This window comes from Pogoniulus pusillus, chromosome 2, assembly GCF_015220805.1.
Source record: "Pogoniulus pusillus isolate bPogPus1 chromosome 2, bPogPus1.pri, whole genome shotgun sequence".
In the NCBI taxonomy this organism is placed as follows: Eukaryota; Metazoa; Chordata; class Aves; order Piciformes; family Lybiidae; genus Pogoniulus; species Pogoniulus pusillus.
Window position 1 is genome coordinate 4,897,192 of NC_087265.1, and position 23,768 is coordinate 4,920,959.

General features: G+C 50.3%; 1 protein-coding gene across 2 annotated transcripts in view; it reads left to right on the forward strand.

Moving 5' to 3' along the window:
* The window catches only part of KIF5C (kinesin family member 5C), a 122,796-nt gene that overhangs the window by 20,683 nt on the left and 78,345 nt on the right, over nucleotides 1-23,768 (forward strand). For both annotated transcript variants that reach the window (XM_064154799.1, XM_064154792.1), the window contains exon 2: nucleotides 11,209-11,299. In XM_064154799.1, coding sequence (XP_064010869.1) covers nucleotides 11,209-11,299 — 91 coding nt within the window. The remainder of the gene's footprint in view (nucleotides 1-11,208; nucleotides 11,300-23,768) is intronic.

The following is a 23,768-nucleotide window of genomic DNA, read 5'->3' on the forward strand; positions in this document are numbered from 1 at the left end:
TTCTGTGATTCTATGGTCATCATCCAATGGCCAGGCTGGGGGCTGGGAGGCAGATTGCACTGCTTTTTCTTTGTGTGAGGAGCAATATAGCTAACATCCCATCTGACAGAAGTGCCAGTGTGTGGGGAGAGCTTTTTGTCGTGGCAGGTGGCTGGAGACACTGGGGTCATCTCCTGGGGTCATCCTGGGATGGCTCAGGAGCAGTGTGGCCAGCAGGGCAAGGGAGGTTATTCTACCCCTGCACTCAGCACTGCTCAGGCTATACCTTGAGTGCTGTGTCCAGTTCTGGGCTTCTCCATTCAAGAGAGATGTTGAGGTGCTGGAAGGTGTCCAGAGAAGGGCAACAAAGCTGGTGAGGGGCCTGGAGCACAGCCCTGTGAGGAGAGGCTGAGGGAGCTGGGGGTGTGCAGCCTGCAGCAGAGGAGGCTCAGGGCAGAGCTCATTGCTGCCTGCAGCTACCTGAAGGGAGGCTGTAGCCAGGTGGTGTTGGGCTCTTCTGCCAGGCAAGCAGCAACAGAAGGGGACACAGTCTCAGGTTGTGGCAGGGGAGGTCTAGGCTGGATGTTGTTAGGAAGTTGTTGTCAGAGAGAGTGATTGGCATTGGAATGGGATGCCCAGGGAGGTGGTGGAGTCACTGTCCCTGGAGGTGTTGAAGCCAAGCCTGGCTGAGGCACTTAGTGCCATGGTCTGGTTGATTGGCCAGGGTTGGGTGCTAGGTTGGACTGGCTGATCTTGGAGGTCTCTTCCAACCTTGTTGATTCTGTGATTCTTCCTCAGGACCGTGGTGGCTAACTTGCAGCAGCACAAGTCATAGAGAGCTGTGACTGATGCTGTCTAAGAGGTATAGAAAATTTGTTGCTGCAGGGTATTATTTAATAGCTGAGATCTTATTGGGAGCTCTTCCTACTTAACACTCAGCCTAAGTTTCCTAAAGAGTCTTGTCCAGGTGGTGCTTTTAGCTGGAGGAAAATAAAAGGTGTGTTTTCCTAAACAGCAAATCTGTAGTGAGCTGAAAGGATGCCTTTTGAAGAGGATTTGTTGCAAAAGGAGTTAAAGGTTTTCTCTGCTGGGAGTGAAAGCTAAAAGTGGCTTGCTGGCCACAAGCCAGGTTGTGTCAGCTCCTCAGAAGTATTCAGGAGGCAGCTCAATAATTCAGCTCACTATGCAAAGGTAATGCTGTGTTGACTCAGATTGCTCTGCAGTGCCTGCTCAGCCCTGGCTGCTTGTTTTAATTTATTTTCCAGCTGAGGATTACCAAGCTTTAAAGATGCCTTTTGGGCAGTGTTCAGGTTATCCTGAATAAATCTCCTTCACGATTTTTATCCCAGGTGTTCTGAATTCTCATCTATTAGGTGACACTTGCTGCTTGGCACAATGTTTTTGAACGCAGCCACTTGACAGCATGGCAGCAGTGTGACTCAAGGAAAGGAAAGCATAATAACTGCATTTCACTCTTTTACTGAGATGAAAAAATGAATGTAAAAGCAGTTATCCTCCCACTGCAGGAAAGGCATTGAGGGGCTGGAGTGGGTCCAGAGAGGGGCTACAAAGCTGAGGAAGGGTCTGGAGAACAGGGCTGGTGAGGAGCAGCTGAGAGAGCTGGGGGTGTTCAGCCTGCGGAAAAGGAGGCTGTGGGGAGACCTCATTGATTTTCCTCTACAACTCCCTGAAGGAGGTTAGAACCAGTGAGGCTTGGGCTCTGCTCTCTAGTGTCAGATGATGGGATGAGAGGCAATGGCCAGAAGTTGTGCCAGGAGCAGTTTAGGTTGGACATGAGGGTCAGTTTCTCTGCTGCACAAGTGGTCAGGCATTGGAACAGGCTACCCAGGGAGGTAGAGGAGTCACCGTGCCTGGAGGTGTTCAAGGAATGTGTGGACATGGCCCTTGGGGACTTGGTTTAGTGGCCACGGTGGTGTTAGGCTTGGTATTAGGAGGAAGTTCTTGATAGAGAGAGTGATTGGCATTGGAATGGGCTGCCCAGGGAGGTGGTGGAGTTGCCATCCCTGGAGGTGTTGAAGCCAAGCCTGGATGAGGCACTTAGTGCCATGGTCTGGTTGATTGGCCAGGGTTGGGTGCTAGGTAGGACTGGCTGAGCTTGGAGGTCTCTCCCAACCTGCTTGATTCTATGATTCTAGGTCAATGGTTGGACTTGATGAACCAAAACAATTCTGTGATTCTATTGTTGGGTCACTTGTTGGGAAAAGTACTGCTTGGGAACATGCTCAAAGATGCTTTTATCTCATCCCTTTGTCTTTAATCATATTTTCAGCTCTCACTAGAGGTAGGTGGATTCAGGAGAACAAGATAAATCCTGTTTGTTATTTCCTGTGCTTCATCAGTGAAGTAATAACAACCTTGTAGCTGCAGGATATAACTTGTGAGGAAAAGAAACCTTTCTTTCTAATAATTTCTATCTAATCCCAGGTGGAATTTGCAGGGCCAGCTGTTTATCCCACTTGAGACCAGTGCAAGTTTGATGCAGCAGCCAGCAAATGTGGGCATTGCATTTCCAAAGGCTGGAATTCCTGCTCCTGTAGGCCAGAGGGAAGAAGTGGGGTTTGTGCCACCTTCTAAGGGACAAACTGGGTGCTGTACAAGGGCTAGAAACTGGAATTGCTGCTGGTAATAGCTTGCTTCCTGCTCTTGGAAAATTCTGTCTTCCAGGCCTGCAATTATAGATCTTTTATTTATAAAACCTCTCCTACAAGAGCACTTATGGGAGTGCAAACTGGCTGGGAAATAATTCCCCATTAATTAAGCTCCTGCGGCTCACATGCTTCTGCTACCTGTACCCTCCTCCGGTGTGTGTGCTGGCAGGGGCTGCTCGTGTGATGCTCTCAACAGCTGGGAGTTCATTCACCCCAGCTGCCTCAGTGAGCCTCAGTGCCTGCAGCAGAGCCAGTGTGTGGGCAGAGTCCTGGTTTGCCAAGCAGTTCCTCTGATGAGCTGGGCTGTGTGGTTTGGCACTGTTGGCTTTCTGCAGGGATCAGAAGCTGGCCCCAGCTATCTGACAGCTGTTGGCTGTGTGAGCGGTGCGGTCCCTTTCCAGGGGAAGGGAGGTGGCTCTGTGTGACCAGGTTCTGGAGAAAAGAACATTCCTGTCTGCAAGGAGAGACTGAGGAGCTGAGGCTGTGCTGCTTGGAGAAGAGCAGACTGAGAGGTGACCTCAGCAATGCTGATAAAGATGTGCAGGGTGAGTGGCAGGAGGCTGGGGCCAGGCTCTGCTGGGTGGTGCCCAGTGACAGCACAAGGGGCACTGGGTGGAAGCTGAGGCATAGGAAGTTCCATAGAAACATGGAGGAATTTTTTTTCCCTGTGAGGGTGACAGAAAACAGGAACAGGCTGCCCAGGGGGGTTGTGGAGTCTCCATCTCTGGAAGTGCTCAGAACCTGCCTGGACATGTTCCTGTGTGATCTGCTCTGGACAACCCTGCTCTGGCACAGAGGTTGGACTGGCTGAGCTTTGGAGGTGTCTTCCAGCCCCTGACATTCTGTGGTTCTATGATTCTGTGATTCTGAGGGGACAGAGGGCTGAGATAACTGAGAGGGACTCTGTGGACATAGTCTTTCTACCTTTTTCAGCTGAGTGTCCTAACTATGGCAGTTAGGAAGAGCTGAATCACAGTCACAGAATGCATCGTGTTGGAAGGGCCCCTCAAAGGTCCATCCCCCTCTGCAGACAGCAGGGACATCTCCAGCTAGATCAGGTTGCTCAGGGCCTCATCAAATTTCATCTTGAACATCTTCAGAAATGGGGCCTCAACCACACCCCTGGGCAACCTGTTCCAGTGTCCTAATATCTTCATAGTAAAGAACCTCCTCCTAATGTCCAACCTACCCTGCTCTAATTTCAAACCGTTGCCCCTTGTCCTGTCACTGTAGACTCATCTAAACAGTCCCTCCCCAGCCTTCCCATCAAGTATAGAATCTGGCAGCCTGGCTAGGTGAGGCTGAGCCCCTCTCCAGACCTCACACTGCTGGCAGCATGGACACATGGACCTTGCTGACCTCTGGTCCCACTTTGTTGCTGCTGCTTAGACCCCGTACACTATGTGCGCACTGAATGAACTCCCTTGCCCAGAAGGAGAGTTAGAGAGGAATTTAGTAAGAGGATGCCAGAAAATGGCCAAGAAAGCAAACAGCATCCTGGCTTGGATTAGCAATAGTGATGCCAACACGGGTAGGGAAGGGATTGTGCCCCTGTACTGGGCACTGGTGAGGTCACACCTTGAGTACTGGGTTTGATTTTGGGCCCTTACTCCAAGAGGGACACTGAGAGGGTGGAGTGGGTCGAGAGAAGGGCAGTGAAGCTGGGTTTGGAGAAGATATCTTGTGAGGAGCAGCTGAGGAAACTGGGATGCAACCTGGAGAAGAGGAGGCTGAGGGGAGACCTTCTCGCTCTCTACAACTCCCTGAAAGGAGGCTGAAACCAGCTGGGGTGGGGTCAGTCTTTTCTCCCAGGTAGAGGAGGAAGGGTCAGATAAGTTACTCAAAGCTGCTTTCTGCTTAAGCAGAACAAACCTGCCTCTGCCCTGGGATAACTGTGGATGAGCTCTCTAATTTTAGGGAGTTTCAGGCTGGCCCAAACATCTCCTCATAATCCTCAAACCCAAGAAAACCCATAATTTTGTGTGCTCTCTTCCTTTGTGCTTTGGCAGTTCTGTGTCTGAGCTACATGCTGGCTGTTGGAAATTCTGTCGTAATCCATTTCACCTCCCCCATGGTTTTTCTAAGTCACTTTGGGAACGGACCTTGGAATTCTGCTTTTGAGCTCAGCTGCCTGAAAGTCAGGTGTGGTCTTGTTTTAGCATCAAAACCTCCAGACACACTGCTGGAGTCGACCCTGAATGTCTGTCTGAAGATCAGAGGGAATTAATCATGAAATTGCATTAAGGCTTCTAATTCTTAGCATGCAGCTCTGAGCGCTTCTCATTTCCTCTCCGTGTGGAATTGAGAGGAGAGCTGTGATTTCTTTTAGAAACAGGAAACATGTTTGGTTATTTTTAATTGCAACTGGAATAGCATCTAGTGAGAGTGCTGCTGCCTGTGAGCTGATGGCTTAGGTGGCACACCACATTTATTTATGGTGAAGATCCTTTTTTCTGCTTGTGAAATCCTCAGGTTCGGTGGTTTGGATGTTGGCTTTTGGGGTGGTTGTTTTTTTTTCATGCTAAGCTTTTAGGCTCCATAGGAAACTCTCAACATAAAGCTGGTGAAATAATAATAACAATAATTGTCAATGCTTATGACCAGCATTTTTCCTGCTCTGCAAGTGCAGAGTGGAATCTATCTTGCTGTCAATACAACTCGAGCAGCAATTGTGTGGGTGGATCGGAGCACTTAGCCTCGCCATTATGCAGCAGTGGCAGAAGTTAATGGAACAGATTGTGTCAGGGGGACTGTTGGAAGTAATGGCATAGGAAAGAAGATGTGATTTATGGATGAGAGATAATACCCTGCATGGAATGAGAAAGGTGGAAATGTATGGAGGAGGTGTGCAGATAAAACAGCATCGGCTCAGAAAATAGCACTTTTATTTCTAGCTGCTCATTGCTGTCTTCAGTTAGCTCTAATAAGGCTGAAATCCTCCTGATTTGGGTGTTTGAGTCAAGCTGAGTTACACTTAGGGGAAAAAAATAAAGTAAAAGCAGATATCCACCCTCTACAGGAAAGGCATTGAGGGGCTGGAGTGGATCCAGAGAGGGACAACAGAGCTGGGCAAGGGTCTGGAGAACAGGGCTGGTGAGGAGCAGCTGAGAGAGCTGGGGGTGTTCAGGCTGTGGGGAGACCTCATTGCTCTTTCTCTCTACAACTCCCTGAAGGAGGTTAGAACCAGGTGAGGCTTGGGCTCTGCTCTCGAGTGTCAGATGATGGGATGAGAGGCAATGGCCAGAAGTTGTGCCAGGAGCAGTTTAGGTTGGACATGAGGGCCAGTTTCTTTGCTGCACAAGTGGTCAGTCAGGCATTGGACCAGGCTACCCAGGGAGGTAGTGGAGTCACCATGCCTGGAGGTGTTCAAGAAACGTGTGGACATGGCCCTTGGGGACTTGGTTTAGTGGCCACGATGGTGTTAGGCTTGGTATTAGGAGGAGGTTGTTGGCAGAGAGAGTGATTGGCATTGGAATGGGCTGCCCAGGGAGGTGGTGGAATTGCTGTCCCTGGAGGTGTTGGAGCAAAGCCTGGCTGGGACACTTAGTGCCACGGTCTGGTTGATTGGCCAGGGCTGGGTGCTAGGTTGGACTGGCTGAGCTTGGAGCTCTCTCCCAACCTGCTTGATTCTATGATTCATGGAGAGGAGTATGAACCCTGGCTTGCCTTTGTCTAAGATCAATGCAGAGATGAAGCAGAGAAAACCTCCCCTGCCCCCCAGCCAGTGCTGCTTGGATAAGGGAGCTCTCATTTGTGTGATTTGTGTCAGGTGCTTGTGATCCTGCACCTTCCTTTCTTTTCCTCGGGTACCAGAATAGCTGGGACTGGCTTTTTAGCTGCCTGGTGCAGAAATCCTGAGGAAGACACTTAACCTCTGCAGCACTTTAGGGAATTGCTTCTTTACATGAGTAGCTTTGCAGTTTGGCAGATAAATAACAGTTGCAGCCAGGGCTTCTTTCAGCTGCCTGCAGCACAGCTAGGATGGGATTTGGCTTTTGGGGGCTTTCTGACATTCTAGCTGTTGAGAGCTTAGTAGAGGAGCTGGATTGCTTGCACCAGAGCAATGTTTGCCTGGAGTGTTCACCGTGGTAGGATGATGTACTGGTATCATTTGCTGCTTTTACATTGCTTAGCTAATAAGCCTCAGCTCAGGCATGAAGGAGAGAAATGGGATAAGTGGATGGCTGAGGGTATGTGTCTGGGTGTTTGCTGGCCTTATGAGGTAGTGCTTGGACTAACCAAAAAGGGGGAAAAGTCCATTTGAGGAATTGTTCCAAACAGTTCCAGCAGGACTGAGCAGCCCTTCTCACCCTGAGAGCAGAGGGCTTTGTCTAGCTGAGAGCCACACGATGTGCACTGCCTGTGGGAAGCCGTGGAGAGTTTGGGGTAGGTGCCAGCTGGATGTTCCCAGCAGTCCCACCATGCTGCTGTGGGTGAGGATTGGGGGCTGCAATGATGACGTGGGTCTGAGTGGCACCTTTGGGCTTGTGTCTTACCAAGTGGGGTGCTTGGGTGGCCTGGTGTTCACCCTGTGGCAGCACAAGAATGGCGAAGGCTCTGGAGAACAGGGCTGGTGAGGAGTGGCTGAGGGAATTTGGGTTGTTCAGACTGGTGAAGAGGAGGCTGAGGGAGACCTCATTGCTCTCTACAATGCCTGAAAGGAGGATTGCAGCCAGGTGGGTCTCGGTCTCTTCTCTCTAGTATCAGGTGATACAACAAGAGGAAATGGCCTGCAACTGTGGTAGGGGAAGTTTAGTTTGCATATTAGGAGCAATTTCTTTGCTGCAAGAGTGGTCAGGCACTGGCACAGGCTGCCCAGGGAGGTGGTAGAGTCACCATGCCTGGAGGTGTTCAAGAGACCTGTGGCCACGGCACTTTGGGGCATGATTTAGCAGCCATGGTGGTGCTGTGTTGGTAGTTAGACTCAGTGACCTTAGAGGGCTTTTCCAACCCAAACAATCCTTTCTTTCTATGATCATTTACTAACTTACTCATAAATTACTTTCTTATCCTTGAGATCCAAAGTTCTGGGGTGAAATATGAAGAAAGTGCACTGCAGCCAGACACCTCACTGGGTGTGTGTTCCTCTGTGGCTGTTAAGTCCCTGAGTTGAAGGAGCAGGGAAGTGTAAGAGAGATGTTGAGGTACTGGAAGGTGTCCAGAGGGGGTGACAAAGCTGGTGAGGGGCCTGGAGCACAGCCCTGTGAGGAGAGGCTGAGGGAGCTGGGGGTGTGCAGCCTGCAGAAGAGGAGGCTCAGGGCAGAGCTCATTGCTGTCTGCAGCTACCTGAAGGGAGGCTGTAGCCAGGTGGGGTTGGGCTCTTCTGCCAGGCAAGCAGTAACAGAAGAAGGGGACAGAGTCTCAAGTTGTGGCAGGGGAGGTCTAGGCTGGATGTTGTTAGGAAGTTGTTGTCAGAGAGAGTGATTGGCATTGGAATGGGCTGCCCAGGGAGGTGGTGGAGTCTCTGTGCCTGGAGGTGCTGAAGCCAAGCCTGGCTGAGGCACTTAGTGCCATGGTCTGGTTGATTGTCTAGGGCTGGGTTCTAGGTTGGAGTCGCTGAGCTTGGAGGTCTTTTCCAACCTGCTTGATTCTATGAGTGGGATCTGCTTGAAGGGAAATCCGAGTGTGAGCAGAACTGGCTAATTGAGCACAGCATTCGAACAGCTGGCTGCAAATGCCAGTTGACTCAACAGAACCAGGCTGCTGCCTCAAATATCCAAGCAGTTAGCTTTGAAGCCCTCCTCGTGTTCTCCAAGCAGGTGTCAGAGCTTGGAAGGGAACTGCTAAAAGCTTTGATGCAAGATGAGAAAGATGCTGCACAGCCTCTTAGTGTAACGTTAAATGCAGGAGTCATGTTTTAAATGCAAATGTCTTGCTTGGTTTTGAGTTGTGAGGAGCTGAACTGCTGTCTGAAGAATTGATTTGCCTTTTAAGTGTCACACAAACCTCTCTTTTGGGTTGTTAGTCTGTGTTCCTCTTGTAACCAATTAGAGTGGCTACAAAGAGGAATCGGCGTTTGGCGGCTGTGTGGAGTTGTGCTACACCTGTATACACGGGGATGTGTCAGTCCTGCTGGCAGCCAGCAATTAGCTCTGCCTCCGTGGTGCTTCACAACCTGCAAATTGCACACATCCCCTGCAAAATGGCAGCTAAGAGCCCTTTCCACGTGGCATCTTGTTCTTTGTTGGTGCTAAAGATAAACATCGAGACAATTTCTCAGTAAGGACCACAGGCTCACAGGATGGCAGGGGTTGGAAGGGACCCAAAGAGATCATCGAGGCCAACCCCCCTGCCAGAGCAGGACCATACAATCTAGCTCAGGGCACACAGGAACACAGCCAGACAGGCCTTGAAAGGCTCCAGAGAAGGAGACTCCACAACCTCTCTGGGCAGCCTGTGCCAGTGCTCTGGGACCCTTGCAGTAAAGAAGTTCCTCCCTGTGTTGAGCTGGAACCTCCTGTGCTGCAGCTTCCATCCATTGCTGCTTGTCCCATCCCAGGGAGCAGTGAGCAGAGCCTGTCCCCCTCTTTCTGACATCCTGCCCTCAGATATATTTATAAGGGCTGGATGTCAGAAGGAGGGGACAGGCTCTGCTCACTGCTCCCTGGGATAGGACAAGGACTTAGAGCAACAGAGTCCGAGTGGGCTGCCTGGTTGGGGTCTAACCCATGGTGTTACTGAGACACATTTGCATGTTTAACTGGAACACTTCTCCTACAAGCACAGGCTGAAAGAAATTTGTCCAGCTCTGGGCACCTCAATTCAAGAGAGATGTTGAGGTGCTGGAAGGTGTTCAGAGAAGGGCAACAAAGCTGGTGAGGGGCCTGGAGCACAGCCCTGTGAGGAGAGGCTGAGGGAGCTGGGGGTGTGCAGCCTGCAGCAGAGGAGGCTCAGGGCAGAGCTCATTGCTGTCTGCAGCTGCCTGAAGGGAGGCTGTAGCCAGGTGGGGTTGGGCTCTGCTGCCAGGCAAGCAGCAACAGAAGAAGAGGACAGAGTCTGAAGTTGTGCCAGGGGAGGTCTAGGCTGGATGTTGTTAGGAAGTTGTTGTCAGAGAGAGTGATTGGCATTGGAATGGGCTGCCCAGGGAGGTGGTGGAGTCTGTGGCTGGAGGTGTTGAAGCCAAGCCTGGATGGGGCACTTAGTGCCATAGTCTAGGTAACTAGGGAGGGTTCGGTGATAGGTTGGGCTGGATGATCCTAGAGGTCTTTTCCAACCTGCTTGATTCTGTTATTCTGTGAATTGGGGCTGTTCAGCCTGGGGAAGAGAAGGCTCTGAAGTTACCTTAGAGCTGTATTTCAGTATCTGCAGGGGACCTACAGGAAAACTGAGGAAGGAGTGTTTGGAACAGCCTGTAGTGATAGGACAAGGGGCAGTGGTTTGAAACTGGAGCAGGGAAGATTAAGGATGAACATCAGGAGGAAATTCTGCATCGTGAGTGTGGTGAAGCACTGTAAGAGGTTACCCAGGGATGTGGTTGAGGCCCCATCCCTGGAGACTTTAAAGATCAGATTTGATATGGCCCTGGGCAGCCTGATGTCCTTGCTGACTGCAGGGGCATCAGACAAGATGGCCTTTGAGGGTCCCTTCCAACCTGAAGGGGCTACGAAGATGATTAATGGGCTGGAGCACTGCCCTATGAGGAGAGGCTGAGGGACTTGGGGCTGTTTGGTTTGATGAAGAGCAGACTTAGAGGGGATCAATCGATGTTTGTGAATATCTGAGGGCTGGGGGTCCAGAGGGAGGGGACAAACTCTTCCCAGTTGTGCCCTGTGATAAGACAAGGGCTAATGGGTACCAACTACAGCATGGGAAGGTTTACCTTAACATGAGGAAGGACTTTATTATAAGGGTCCCAGAGCCCTGGCACAGGCTGCCCAGAGAAGTTGTGGAGTCTCCTTTTCTGGAGCCTTTCAAGGCCTGTCTGGATGTGTTCCTGTGTGACCTGAGCTGGATTCTATGGCCTTGCTCTGGCAGGGGAGCTGGACTCGATGATCTGGGGAGGTGCCTTCCAACCCCTGACATCCTGTGATCCTGATACAATCTGTGAAATTAAACCAGGCTCTTTCTACTGGAGGACATGCACTGTGCTGGGAGCGTGCTTGGTCCATGCTGAGCCAGCCTCAGCAGAAGGCAGCTCTCAGGACCTGCGATCTTCTGCTCCTCTCAGGTCTGCTGACTGTTTCTCACACCAGAGCCTTCACTAGTTTGCAGTGATGAACACCAAATGCCCTGCAAATATTTCTATGGTTATCCCCCATCAACTCCTACAAGGAGGAGAAAAATCATCATTCCACTGCTGTTATTTCAGCTGATTCTGTGCTGGGAGCCTGGCTGCTGACCCAAATGTGAACACGCAGAACACATATGCCACCTTTTATTTGCCAGCTACAGAGACCACGGTTTGGGAGCACACAAGATGTCACATCTGTTTAGCCAACAAGGTCCTGCTGTCTCCAGTGCACTGAATGGCTTCCTTTGTGAGCAAATGCTGCTGGGAAATGGGGGCTATAAACTGCCTTAAATGGCCTTTATCTCACTGACTTTCTCTTTCTGTTTGCAGCAAGGGAAGCCTTACGTCTTTGATAGAGTGCTGCCTCCTAACACCACCCAGGAACAAGTTTATAATGCCTGTGCCAAGCAGATTGTTAAAGGTAGGTGTTCTCTCTTTGTTTCTTCCTGCTTAGGATGAAGGATGATGACTCCCTGTCCCCTTCAGCTATATAGAGACAGGATAATAAATGTTTAGATGTCTGGGAGCTCAGTAATTAGTAATCCCCAACCTTTCCTGCTTGAAGGATTTCTCTGTCTGAAAACAAACCAAAAGAGCTGAAGGAATTGACATAGCTGTTCCTTACTTTCTCCCTGTGTGACTGTATCCCACACAATTCCTGGCTTTTTGTCATGGGGGTGAGCACAAAAAGTGTCTTTGTGCAGCTCAAGACCATTTGGTACATTAACAGCAAGTCCAGAGGAGGCCACAGAGATGATGCTCAGAGGGCTGCAGCAGCTCTGCTATGAGGACAGGCTATGAGAGTTGAGGCTCTGCAGCCTGGAGAAGAGAAGGCTTTGAGGAGACTTTGGAGTGGCCTTCCAGTATCTGAAGGGGGCTACAGGAAGGCTGGGGAGGGACTACTGACAACGTCTTGTAATGACAGGACAAAGGGTAATGGGTTTAAACTGGAAGAGGGGAGATGTAAACTGGATGTCAGGAAGTTCTTTGCAATGAGGTTAGTGAGACATTGGCACAGATTGTCCAGGGAGGTTGTAGATCACATTCTGTGCTTCTGTGCTCCACAACCTCCCTGGAGATGTTGAAGGCCAGGTTGGATGAGGCCCTGGGAAGCCTGTTCTGGTGGGAGGTGTCCCTGCCTGTGGCAGGGGATTGGATCTGGATGAGCTTTGAGGTCCCTTCTAACCTAAACCACTCTGTGGCTCTATGATGAGAATGGAATAGCTGTGTCTGGGAATGGAAGGATGAACCATGAAAGGAGGATGTAGAAGGCACTGGTTTGGTAGTTGCTTTGCATGCAGATAGCTTGCATTTAAAAATGAATTGGGACACCTCAATATGACAAAAAAACTTCTTTGCTGTAAGGGTGACAGAGCTCTGGAGCAGGCTGCCCAGAGAGATTATGGAGTCTCCTACAAAGACTTTCAAGGCCTGTCTGAATGAGTTGCTTTGTGACTTGCTCTAGGGGATCCTTCTCTGGCAAGGGGGTTGGACTCCGTGATCTCCAGAAGTCCCTTCCAACCCCTTCCATTCTGCGATTCTAAGTGAGGACACAAGGGCCTTGTTGGATAGCACCCTAATGTTTAAAACACAGCCATGTTAAGGCTTTAACTCTAGGAAGAAGTTCTTCACCATGAGGGTGGTGAGGCACTGGAACAGGTTGCCCAGGGAGGTGTGGTGGAAGCCTCACCCATGGAGGTTTTTAAGGCCAGGCTGGATGTGGCTCTGAGCAACCTGATCTAGTGTGAGGTGTCCCTGCCCATGGCTGGGGGCTTGGAACTAGATGATCCTTGTGGTCCCTTCCAACCCTGACAATTCTGTGAACTTGAGAATCAAACTTTTTTGGTGCATGAATTGCCTGCCATACTTCTCTACATCCCAAATCAGCCTCAGACTCATTAGCTTCTGATGCTGGATAGTCCCTCCATGATGCTATTCCAACTGCTGCAGCATCTCAGAGGTTATAAGTTGTACCTGGTCTGGTCATTGCCTAGCTTTCTGTGGTGTCCCTGTGGCCCTCAAGAGTTGGTCCACATTTTTTCCTGTTAAATCAAGATATGTAGATACTGTGAATGGTGTCAGAGTTGGCCTTCCAATATCTGAAAGGAGCCTACAAGGAAGCTGGTGAAGGACACAGGCTGGTGAGGGTCACAGAGCACTGGAACAAGCTCTCCAGAGAGGCTGTGGAGTCTCCTTCTCTGGAGCCTTTCAAGGCCTGTCTGGCTGTGTTCCTGTGTGACCTGAACTAGATTGTATGGTCCTGCTCTGGCAGGGAGTTTGGACTTGATGATCTCTTTGAGTCCCTTCCAACCCCTGACATCCTGTGAGCATATGACTTTTTAGGGTATCACTATAGGACTGGGGGGAATGGATCCTAGCTGGAGTAGGGCAGATTTAGGTGAGGGTGGTGAGACACTGGAACAGTTTCCCCAGGGAAGTGGTGGAAGTCCCATCCCTGAAGGTCTTTAAGGCCAGGCTGGATGTGGCTCTGAGCAACCTGGTCTAGTGGAGGGTGTCCTGCCCATGGCAGAGAGGTTGGAACTGGATGATTCTTGAGGTCCCTTTCAACCCTGACAGCTCTGTGATTCTGTACTTGTATGGCTACAGAAGGCTGTGGAACACTGAAATCCTTCAGGCATGAGGGATTTGAGGTTGCTGAGAGTTGTAGAAGCTGCTGAAGCAGTGCTGAAGGACTCGATGAGGTTTCAGGCATGGAGATGGATCTGCTGAGGTTTTGTGTTTGCTGGTGGGGAGAGGTCCTTGGGGTGAGCAGCCCTGCTGCAGACCCTGGGCTCTGTTCTGGAGGAAGTGGGTTGGCTCCCTCAGCTTGGAGCAAACCAAGGTGCATGTAGTCTAGCTTATTAAGGCTGAGGACCAGGAGCTAAATTATTTGATGTTGGTGAGAGGAAATGAATCATAAGACTGCAGTTGCCTTTTCTCAGAGGGAAGCCTAATTACAGCAATTCTGACTTCAGACTGGTAAGCCTTTAATAAAAACTGGAGTTGCAAAGCTTAAAAAATCATTGGTTTGGGTTGCTAACACACTGCTCAGCTTTGGGAAGTCTGGGAGCTGTTTCAGTACCACTGTGTGAGCTAACAGAAGCAGCACTTGGCCCTCTGTGGACTGGCATTGGGGTTTTATTTGGTGAGAGAAATCAAGTCCTGCTTGAGAGCAGCTTGGAAAACCTAAATCAGTGACTTAAGTTTTCTTCATTAACCAAACAGAAAGGCAAATACTTCCCAAAGTCATAGAATCACAGAATGGTTTGGGTTGGACTTTCAAGATCATCCAGTTCCAACCCCCTTGCCGTGGGCAGGGACACCTCCCACTATAGCTGAAGGTCACATCCTGCCTGGCCTTGAACACCTCCAGCTAGCTGAAGCCTGTGTGTTAACCTGGATCTTGTAGAGCACTTGGAAGGCAAGACTGATGGGGTGGAGGGTGTGGAAGAAAGGAAAAGAGAAAGAGATATGGAGGAACAAAAAGAGAGGACAGAAAAGGAGGAGGAGGTTGATGGAATGGGGAGAAAGGGAGAGGAGGAAAGTGTAAGATAGAGAGCAAGAGCACAGCATCACTGCAGTGATGTTCTTGAGCTCTGAGCTTACATGTTTAGTTTAAAAAAGAGGAGGTTGAGGGCAGACCTCATTGCTGTCCACAACTACCTGAAGGGACATTGTGGAGAGACTGCTGCTGGGCTCTTCTCACAGGTAAATCATGATAGAACAAGAGGGAATGGCCTCAAGCTGCCACTGGGTAGGTTTAGACTGGACATTAGGAAGAAGTGTTTCACAGAGAGAGTGGTCAGGGACTGGAATGAGCTGCCTAGGGAGGTGACGGAATCACCCACCCTGGATGTGTTTAAGGGTTGTTTGGTATGGTTTAAGGTGAATCTTGTAGAGTAGTGATAAAGGTTGGACTTGGTGATTCTGAGAGGCTTTGCCAACCTGCATGTTGCTGTGATGCTGTGATTTTGTAGCACTTTCTATGGAATGGCTCAGGTTGGAAGGGACCTGAGAACTCATCTGCTCCAACCTCCCCACCACAGACAGAGGCACCTCCCAACCAGACTTGGCTGCTCAAGGCTTCATCCAATCTGGCCTTGAACACCCCCAGGGAGGAGACATCAACAACCTCCCTGGGCAGCCAGTTCCAGAGTCTCAGAACCTTTGTACTGAAGAGCTCCTTCCTAAGATCCTGCAGTTTAATTTCATACAATCATGGAATCAGTCAGGGTTGGAAGGATCCACAAGGATCAGCCAGTTCCAACTCCCCTGCCATGGGCAGGGACACCTCACACTAGATCAGGCTGTCTAGAGCTTCATCCAGCCTGGCCTTAAACACCTCCAGGGATGAGGCTTCCACCACCTCCTTCAGCAACCCATTCCAAGCTCTCACCACCCTTATGCTGAAGAACTTCTTCCTAACATCCAGTCTGAATCTACCCATTTCCAGCTTTGTTCCATCCCTCCCAGTCCTATCACTACCTGATAGCCTAAAAAGTCCCTCCCCAGCTTCCCTGTATCCCCCTTCAGATACTGGAGGACCACAATAAGGTCACCTGGGAGCCTTCTCCTCTCCAGACTGAACAGCTCCAACTCCCTCAGTCTCTCCTCATAGCAGAGCAGCTCCAGCCCTCTGCTCATCCTCGTGGATCTTCTCTTAAATTTCCAGTTTAGGGCCTAATATGGTGAGTGTGAAACAGCCTGGGGCTGTCTCTGATAGACTGGAAGAATGCATTACAAATATGAGCTGGAGTGCATTAAAACTTGAAGCCCCAGTTACATCTTGGAGACCTTTGGGATGGCTTTTCAAGGTTACCATTTGTGATCAGATTTCATTATACTCCCATGGAATAGCTGATGGCTTCATTGTGATTACTGTTGTTACAGAGCATGCCAGCTGGGCTAAGAGGCTCTAAAACAATGGGGACAATAAGGATGGTAACAATAGGATTCAGCTAAATGTGGGAGGTTATTTCACTAAAGGAAAAAATGGGCTTAGGTTTAAGTAAACAGCTCAATGACTGAGGCCCAGCATTTCACATTCCATACGTGAGAAACAAAGGGCAGCAGTCTGTGTGTGTGTGTAGTGGTTTGGGAATTACACACCCTCCCACCTCCCCAAATTCACCAGACTCAACTCAGTCATCTGGAAGATAAGGAATGAAGCTGTATTTATACCTTTGCACAATTCACAAGCATTTATATACAGTACATTACAGATATTTCATAGAATCCCAGAATCACAGCATGGCAGGGGCTGGAAGGGACCTCCAAAGCTCAGCCAGTCCTACCCCCTGCCAGAGCAGCAGCACCTAGAGCAGGTCACACAGCGACACATCCAGACAGCTCTTGAATATCTCCAGACAGGGAGACTCCACAACCCCCCTGGGCAGCCTGTGCCAGGGCTCTGTCACCCTCACAGGGAAAAAAATCTTCCTTGTATTTACATGAAACTTCCTATGCCTCAGCTTCCACCCAGTGCCCCTTGTCCTGTCACTGGGCATCACCCAGCAGAGCCTGGCCCCAGCCTCCTGCCACTCACCCTGCACATCTTTATCAGCATTGCTGAGGTCACCTCTAAGTCTCCTCCAAGCAGCACAGCTCCAGCTCCCTCAGTCTCTCCTCATAACAGAGATGTTCCATTCCCTTCATCATCTTTGTGGCTCTGTGCTGGACTCTCTCAAGCAGTTCTATATCCCTCTTGAGCTGGGAGGCTCAAAACTGGTCACAGCACTCCAGATGCAGCCTCAGCATGGCAGTGTAGAGAGGCAGGAGAACCTCTCTCGACCTACCCACCAAAGACCTTCTAATCCACCCCAGAATGGCACTGGCCCTCCTGGCCACCAGAGCACATTGCTGGCTAATGGTCAACCTCCCATCCCCTAGGACCCCCAGATCCTTTTCCCCTTCACTGCCTTCCCCTGCTTGGAATTTGGGGTTGCATTTTGTTAACCAAAGAAGTATCAACAACTCTGAAAGGGAACTGCCAAGGGGCAGGGTTGGACTGGCTATCAGAGAACTGCCAGAGGCTCTTCATGAAGGCCTCTCCTTCCCAAGGGGAAGAAGGGAGAGAGACTGATGGGGTGAGAAAGAAACTAGCTGGGATGGAAAGAAGAGCAATGTTGTGGAAGAGAGACACAGAGACACAAACCAACATGGAACCCAGCCTCTGATGGCAGTGATGGCACCATTAGCACCACTGATGCTGGGGGCAGGCACTGGGCAAATTGCAGCCTTGACTCAGCAGCAGATGGGAACCAAATGGAGGATTCTGGAAGTGGATTCAGGAACGCAGGGCTGGGGATGGAAAGCAGAAGGGACCGAGACCTGCTGGGACATCAGCCGGGGAAGAAGAGGCTTGGCCCTGGAGATCTCTCAGCTTGCTTCTAAAGATGCCACCCATGGGCTGCAATCCCTTGTTGGGCATTTGAAGGTCCTTGTCCTGGCTGCTCTCCCAACAGGTGCCAGCTCTGCCTTGCTGCCCTCCAAGGTGTGGCACAAGCTGTGGCAGTGCCCTTGGTGTGCAGAAGAGAAAGTCTCAGGCAGAGCCTTTCTGCCACCAGCCATTGGCAGGACCTGTCCCAATCAGCCTCTCCCAGCTAGAAGCAGCCCCTGGTTGTGCCAACCTACCCTGAGCTGCAGCAAGTCCCTCCCTGAACAGAGCCTGAGCTGGGAAGTCCCAGCCCTGGCCAGAATCAGCTCTGCTGTAGCTCAAACCAGGACAAAGACAATAGTGTGCGATTGCCACCACAGATGCTTTGTTTCCCTTGCTCTGTTTTCAAACCCCAGCTTTATCTCCTCACTCTACACAGACAGATGTCAGCATCTGAATTTTGCATCTTTCCTATAATTACACTGAGGGGAAGAATATTTAATGAGTTAAGAATTAGCTGAGCAGTGGATCTGTGAGCGTGGTAGTGCATACATGAACATATGCACATTTGTGTGTCCTGTGAGGAGAAAATTGCTTTAATGATTTGGGGGAGGGGTAACAGGGTTGCTCTCACTTGGTCACTTATTGATTTTCTTTTCTAGTTGCAAAAATATAAAAGAAAGAGCCTCAAATGCAGAGTCAGAGTCATGGAATTGTTTCAGCTGAGAAGACCTTTAAGATCATCAAATCAAACCATCAAGCTAAGATCACTGTAGCCAGACAGAATCATACATGTGCAGAATTAGAAAGCTTCTAGGTGGAAAAGATAAGTATAGAGCTAAAGGGTTGGAGGGTAGGAGAGCCCTGCAGAAGGACCTTGCCAGGCTGGATGGGTGGGCAGAGGCCAATGGGATGAGATTGAACAAGCTAAGTGCAGGGTTATACACTTTGGCCACAACAACCCCAGCAGCACTACAGGCTGGGGACAGAGTGGCTCAGAGCAGCCAGGCAGAGAGGGACCTGGGGGTGCTGTTAGAGAGTAGCTGAAGATGAGGCAGCAGTGTGCCCAGGTGGGCAGCAGAGCCAATGGCATCCTGGGCTGGCTCAGGAGCAGTGTGGGCAGCAGGACAAGGGAGGTTCTTCTGCCCCTGTGCTCAGCACTGCTCAGGCCACACCTTGAGTGCTGTGTCCTGTTCTGGGCTCCTCCGTTCAAGAGAGATGTTGAAGTACTGCAGAGTGTTCACAGGAGGGCGACAAAGCTGGTGAGGGGCCTGGAGCACAGCCCTGTGAGGAGAGGCTGAGGGAGCTGGGGGTGTGCAGCCTGCAGCAGAGGAGGCTCAGGGCAGAGCTCATTGCTGTCTACAACTGCCTGAATGGAGGCTGTAGCCAGGTGGGGTTGTGCTCTGCTGCCAGGCAAGCAGCAACAGAAGAAAGGGTTCACAGTCTCAGGTTGTGCCAGGGGAGGTCTAGGCTGGATGTTGGGAGGAAGTTGTTGTCAGAGAGAGTGATTGGCATTGGAATGGGTTGCCCAAGGAGGTGGTGGAGTCTCTGTGGCTGGAGGTGTTGAAGCCAAGCCTGGCTGGCGCACTTAGTGCCATGGTCTGGTTGATTGTCCAGGGGTGGGTGCTAGGTTGGACCTGATGATCCTGGAGGTCTCTTCCAACCTGATTGATTCTGTGATTCTATGCTAAAGATCTGGTTGTAGAAATGAGGCTGAAAGAACTGAAGTAAAGAAAAGTTCTCCAGAGATTTTGAGAAAGTCCAGAGGGATGGACTCTCAGAGAGGCTGAGCAAAACAGAAGAGTTGTGTTTATCCCATTCCATTGGTCTGAACAATTAGATATATTTTTTTCACACAGCTTGTTCTTGGTTCTCTTCTTGCCTCCTTTTCCCCCTTTCTGTTCTTCTGACCTTGCTTGCTTGTCCTTGTCACCATGGTGTGAGCACTGACTGGGAGTGGGGCTGATAACAGCCCCTGGCCTTTGCCCAGGGTGTGTCTGGACTATTGTTTTCTTGTATAGGTAGATGTCCATTTTGTAGTTAGCCTACTTTTGTAAAGAATACTTTCATTTTGCTTCCAAATTGTGAGTAAATGTAGGAATTCACTTTGGGGGAGTAAAATCTCAATTCCATGCAGTGTAAAACCACCACAGCACTCCAGTGCTGCTGGAAGGGTGTTCTGCCTCCCCAACCTGAGCGAGTCCCTTGGAGTGCTGGTGGGCAGCAAGTCCTGCATGGGCCAGCAATGTGCCCTTGGGGCCAAGAGAGCCAGTGGCACCCTGGGGGGCATCAGGAAAAAGTGATGGCATTAGGGCTGGGGAGGTTCTTCTCCCACTCTGCTCTGCCCTGGCGAGACCGCAGCTGGAATACTCTGTCCAGTTTTGGGGTCCCCAGTTCAGGAGAGGCAGGGACCTGCTGGACAGAGTCCAGCAGAGAGCCACAAGGATGAGTGGGGGACTTGAGCATCTCCCCTATGGAGAGAGACTGAGAGCCCTGGGGCTGTTCAGCCTGGAGAAGAGAAGGCTGAGAGGACTACAAATACCTGAGAGGTGGGGGTCAAGTGCCTGGGGCCAAGCTCTTTTCAGTGCTCAGCAGCAATAAGCCAAGGAGCAACAGCTACAAACGGGAACAGAGAAGGTTGCAGCTCAACATGAGGAGAAACTTCTCTGCAGTGAGGGTGCCAGAGCCCTGGAGCAGGCTGCCCAGAGGGATTGTGGAGTCACCTCTGCAGACTTTCCACACCCACCTGGATGCATTCCTGTGCAGACTACCCTAGGGGATCTTGCTTTGGCAGGGGGTTTGGACTGGATGATCTCTGGAGGTCCCTCCCAACCTCTAATGTTCTGTGATTCTGTAACTAAGACTGGCCAGGCCATGAGATCTGCTGTTTAGCAATGCCTGCAGAAATATCTTCCCTTAGCATTTTGATCATCTGCACCAGGAGAAGCACTGACAGAGCAGCTCTCTCCTCTTCCATATCTGGAAAGCCCAAAGCCAAACAGAAGGGAATCCTGCCTTGCAGGGGGGGGTTGGACTTAATGATCTCCAGAGGTCCCTTCCAACCTCTAACGTTCTGTGTAACCCCCACACAAGGGCTGGAGCTTTAAGCTGTTGCTGCTTGTTCTGCCCACCCTGATCAGGACAAAAGCCATCTGGCAGTGGCTGGGTGGTCAAATTGAGTGGCTGGCTTTGTGAGGAGGGTAAATCAAACTGCAGATCAGTGTAGGGATGGAGCAGGAATTGAGGAAAGCACTTTTTTTATTCCTTTTAGGTAAAAATCCTCCTCTTTGTTTAGTCCCTTTGTTCATCTGGGATTTTTTCCCCCCCCTGCCTCTCCCTCACTGCTGGATTTCATTCAGGCCCTGTCTGTCTGGGACTGTCTTCTCTCCTCATTCAGTGAACAGATGGTATATTAACTCTCTTAAGGTAGAAAGCCTTCCAACAAAAACAACCTCTTCTGCCTCTGAGATCACTGCCTTTTTTCCATTGTAGCTGATGTAAAGGACTGCATTTTTTATAGCATATTTTTTTCCTCATTGGGAAGAGAAATTACTTCTTGCAGAAGGTATCTTAGGGTACATGGATGCAAATTCTGAGCCATTTTCTTACATAACAGTTGATTCATCAGGTTATTTTGCCCCCCCTAGGCTGTGTACCAGTCTAGAGCTGATATTGTACCTTGTACTCACCTGGAGATAATGAGGCTTTAGAAAGAGAAATTCAGATTCTGTTATCATTTTTCTTTGTAAAGTTGCCCAAGTGTGGCAAAAAGAGGAAAGAGAAGCAGTAGGCTCTGGGATGCACTTTAACTGTCCTGGGAATGCTTGAGAAGCAAAGAGGAGCTGCAAGGATTTCTGAACCACCACCCTGAGATAATTATTTATATTTTTTGATGCCTAAACCTCTTTGCAGATCTAATTCTGTGCACCTGCCAGGCACTTGAGTAGCCAGCAGCATATACTTGTGCTCAGGTGCAAGGTGCATTAAAGAAACGTGGCCAGCAGGTCGAGGGAGATTCTCCTCCACCCCTGCTCTGTCCTAGCCAGGCCACATCTGGAGTGCTGGGTCCAGTTTTGGGCTCCCCAGTTCAAGAGAGACAGAGAACTATTGGAGAGAGTCCCTCCTTGCTATGGGCAGGGACACCAGTAGTCCAATTGGAGGCTGCAAAGACACTGGGGGGCCTGAAATGTCTCTGTGAGGAGGAAAGGCTGAGAGCCCTGGGGTTGTTGAGCCTGCAGAAGAGCAACCCCAGAGGGAATCTGATCAATGCTCAACAAGAGCTAAAGCACCTGTGGGGGACAAGAGAATAGGGACAGACTTTTTTCAGTGGTACCCAGCAACAGAACAAGTGGCAATGAGCACAAAATGAGACCCAGGAGGTTCCATCTGAGGATGAGGCTAAACTGAACTAGGATGCCCAGAGAAGTTGTGGAGTCTCCTTCTCTGGAGAGATTCCAACTCCACTTGGCTGTTGTGCTGCTGGGCAAGCTGCTGTAGGTGCCTCTGCTTTAGCAGGGGGGTTTGGACTGGATGATCCCCAGAGGTCTCTTCCAACCCTCACCATGCTAGGATTCTGGACCTTTAACTCATCTTCTCCATCTGCTGATTTCAATCTAAAGAAGAAAATGAACCTTCCTTCTTTTCCAGCTTGCAGTTAGATTTTAGTTTAGAGTAAAAAAGTCTAAGCACAAATATTCCTTTGCTGGCTATCAAAGGTGGAGCTTTCCATACTCAATACATATGGAGTACTTACAACTGAAGGTAGCCTCAGAGGTTAAATGTGACAGCTTCTCTGTTGTGCTTACAGGGGTGTGTTTAGTAGGAGAAGGGGCAAGTAAACTTTTTAGTTAGTAGAAAACTCAAATCTAGCTACAGTAAATTTGCAAGAGACACTCAGGGTCAGGTTGGATGAGACAGAGCAATCTGCTCTAGTTGCAGATGTCCCTGATCTCTGCAGGGAAGCTGGACTAGGTGATCTTTAAAGATCCCTTCCCACCCAAACCATTCTATGGTTCTATGAAATGCTGCCCTGCCTAGAGGCTATTTTGAAATTTAATGTTACTGTGATTATCTTTTTGAAAAGGAGATGATACTTTTGTATTAAAACAAGGCAGAGCTTCTCTGAGCTGCTGCCACTGCTCTTACCCTACAGATCCTTGGCTACATAGACTCATAGAATCGTAGGATCAAGTAGGTTGGAAGAGACCTCCAAGCTCAGCCAGTCCAACCTAGCACCCAGCCCTGGCCAATCAACCAGACCATGGCACTAAGTGCCCCAGCCAGGCTTGGCTTCAACACCTCCATGCATGGTGCCTCCACCACCTCCCTGGGCAGCCCATTCCAATGCCAATCACTCTCTCTGACAACAACTTCCTAACAACATCCAGCCTAGACCTCCCCTGCCACAACCTGAGACTGTGACCTCTTCTTCTGTTGCTGGTTGCCTGGCAGCAGAGCCCACCCCCACCTGGCTACAGCCTCCCTTCAGGCAGCTGCAGACAGCAATGAGCTCTGCCCTGAGCCTCCTCTGCTGCAGGCTGCACACCCCCAGCTCCCTCAGCCTCTCCTCACAGGGCTCTGCTCCAGGCCCCTCCCCAGCTTTGTTGCCCTCCTGTGGACACACTGCAGTACTTCAACATCTCTCTTGAATGGAGGAGCCCAGAACTGGATACAGCACTCAAGGTGTGGCCTGAGCAGTGCTGAGCACAGGGGCAGAAGAACCTCCCTTGTCCTGCTGGCCACACTGCTCCTGAGCCAGGCCAGGATGCCATTGGCTCTGCTGCCCACCTGGGCACACTGCTGCCTCATCTTCAGCTCCTTTCTCCCAGCACCCCCAGGTCCCTCTCTGCCTGGCTGCTCTCAGCCACTCTGTCCCCAGCCTGTAGTGCTGCTTGGGGTTGTTGTGGCCAAAGTGTATAACCCTGCACTTAGCTTGTTCAATCTCATCCCATTGGCCTCTGCCCACCCATCCCGCCTGGCCAGGTCCCTCTGCAGGGCTCTCCTACCCTCCAACAGATCCACATGTGCTCCTAGCTTGGTGTCATCTGCAAACTTACTGATGCTGAACTCAATCCCCTGCTCCAAATCATCAATAGAGATATTGAACAGGACTGTGCCCAGCGCTGATCCCTGGGGAACACCACTAGTGCCAGCTGCCAACTGGATGTGGCACCATTCACCACCACTCTCTGGGTCTGGCCCTGCAGCCAGTTTTTGACCCATATCAGAGTGAAACTGTCCAAGCCACGAGCTGCCAGCTTGGCCAGGAGCTGCTTGTGGCAGAATAGAATTAATTCGGTTGGAAAAGACCTCTGAGATCATCCATGAGGTTCTCCCTTCAGAAAACAACTGGCAAATGAACCATTTGAAATATCAATCACTTGAAACCTGCCCCTTCTGAGAAGCTTCTTGGTGGAGTAATGGGTTGAAAGCACAAACTCAGGATAGCACTGTGGGAGAGCGTTGGGTTATCTATGCAACTATTCTCTGCAGTTACTTCTTCAAGATATTGTTT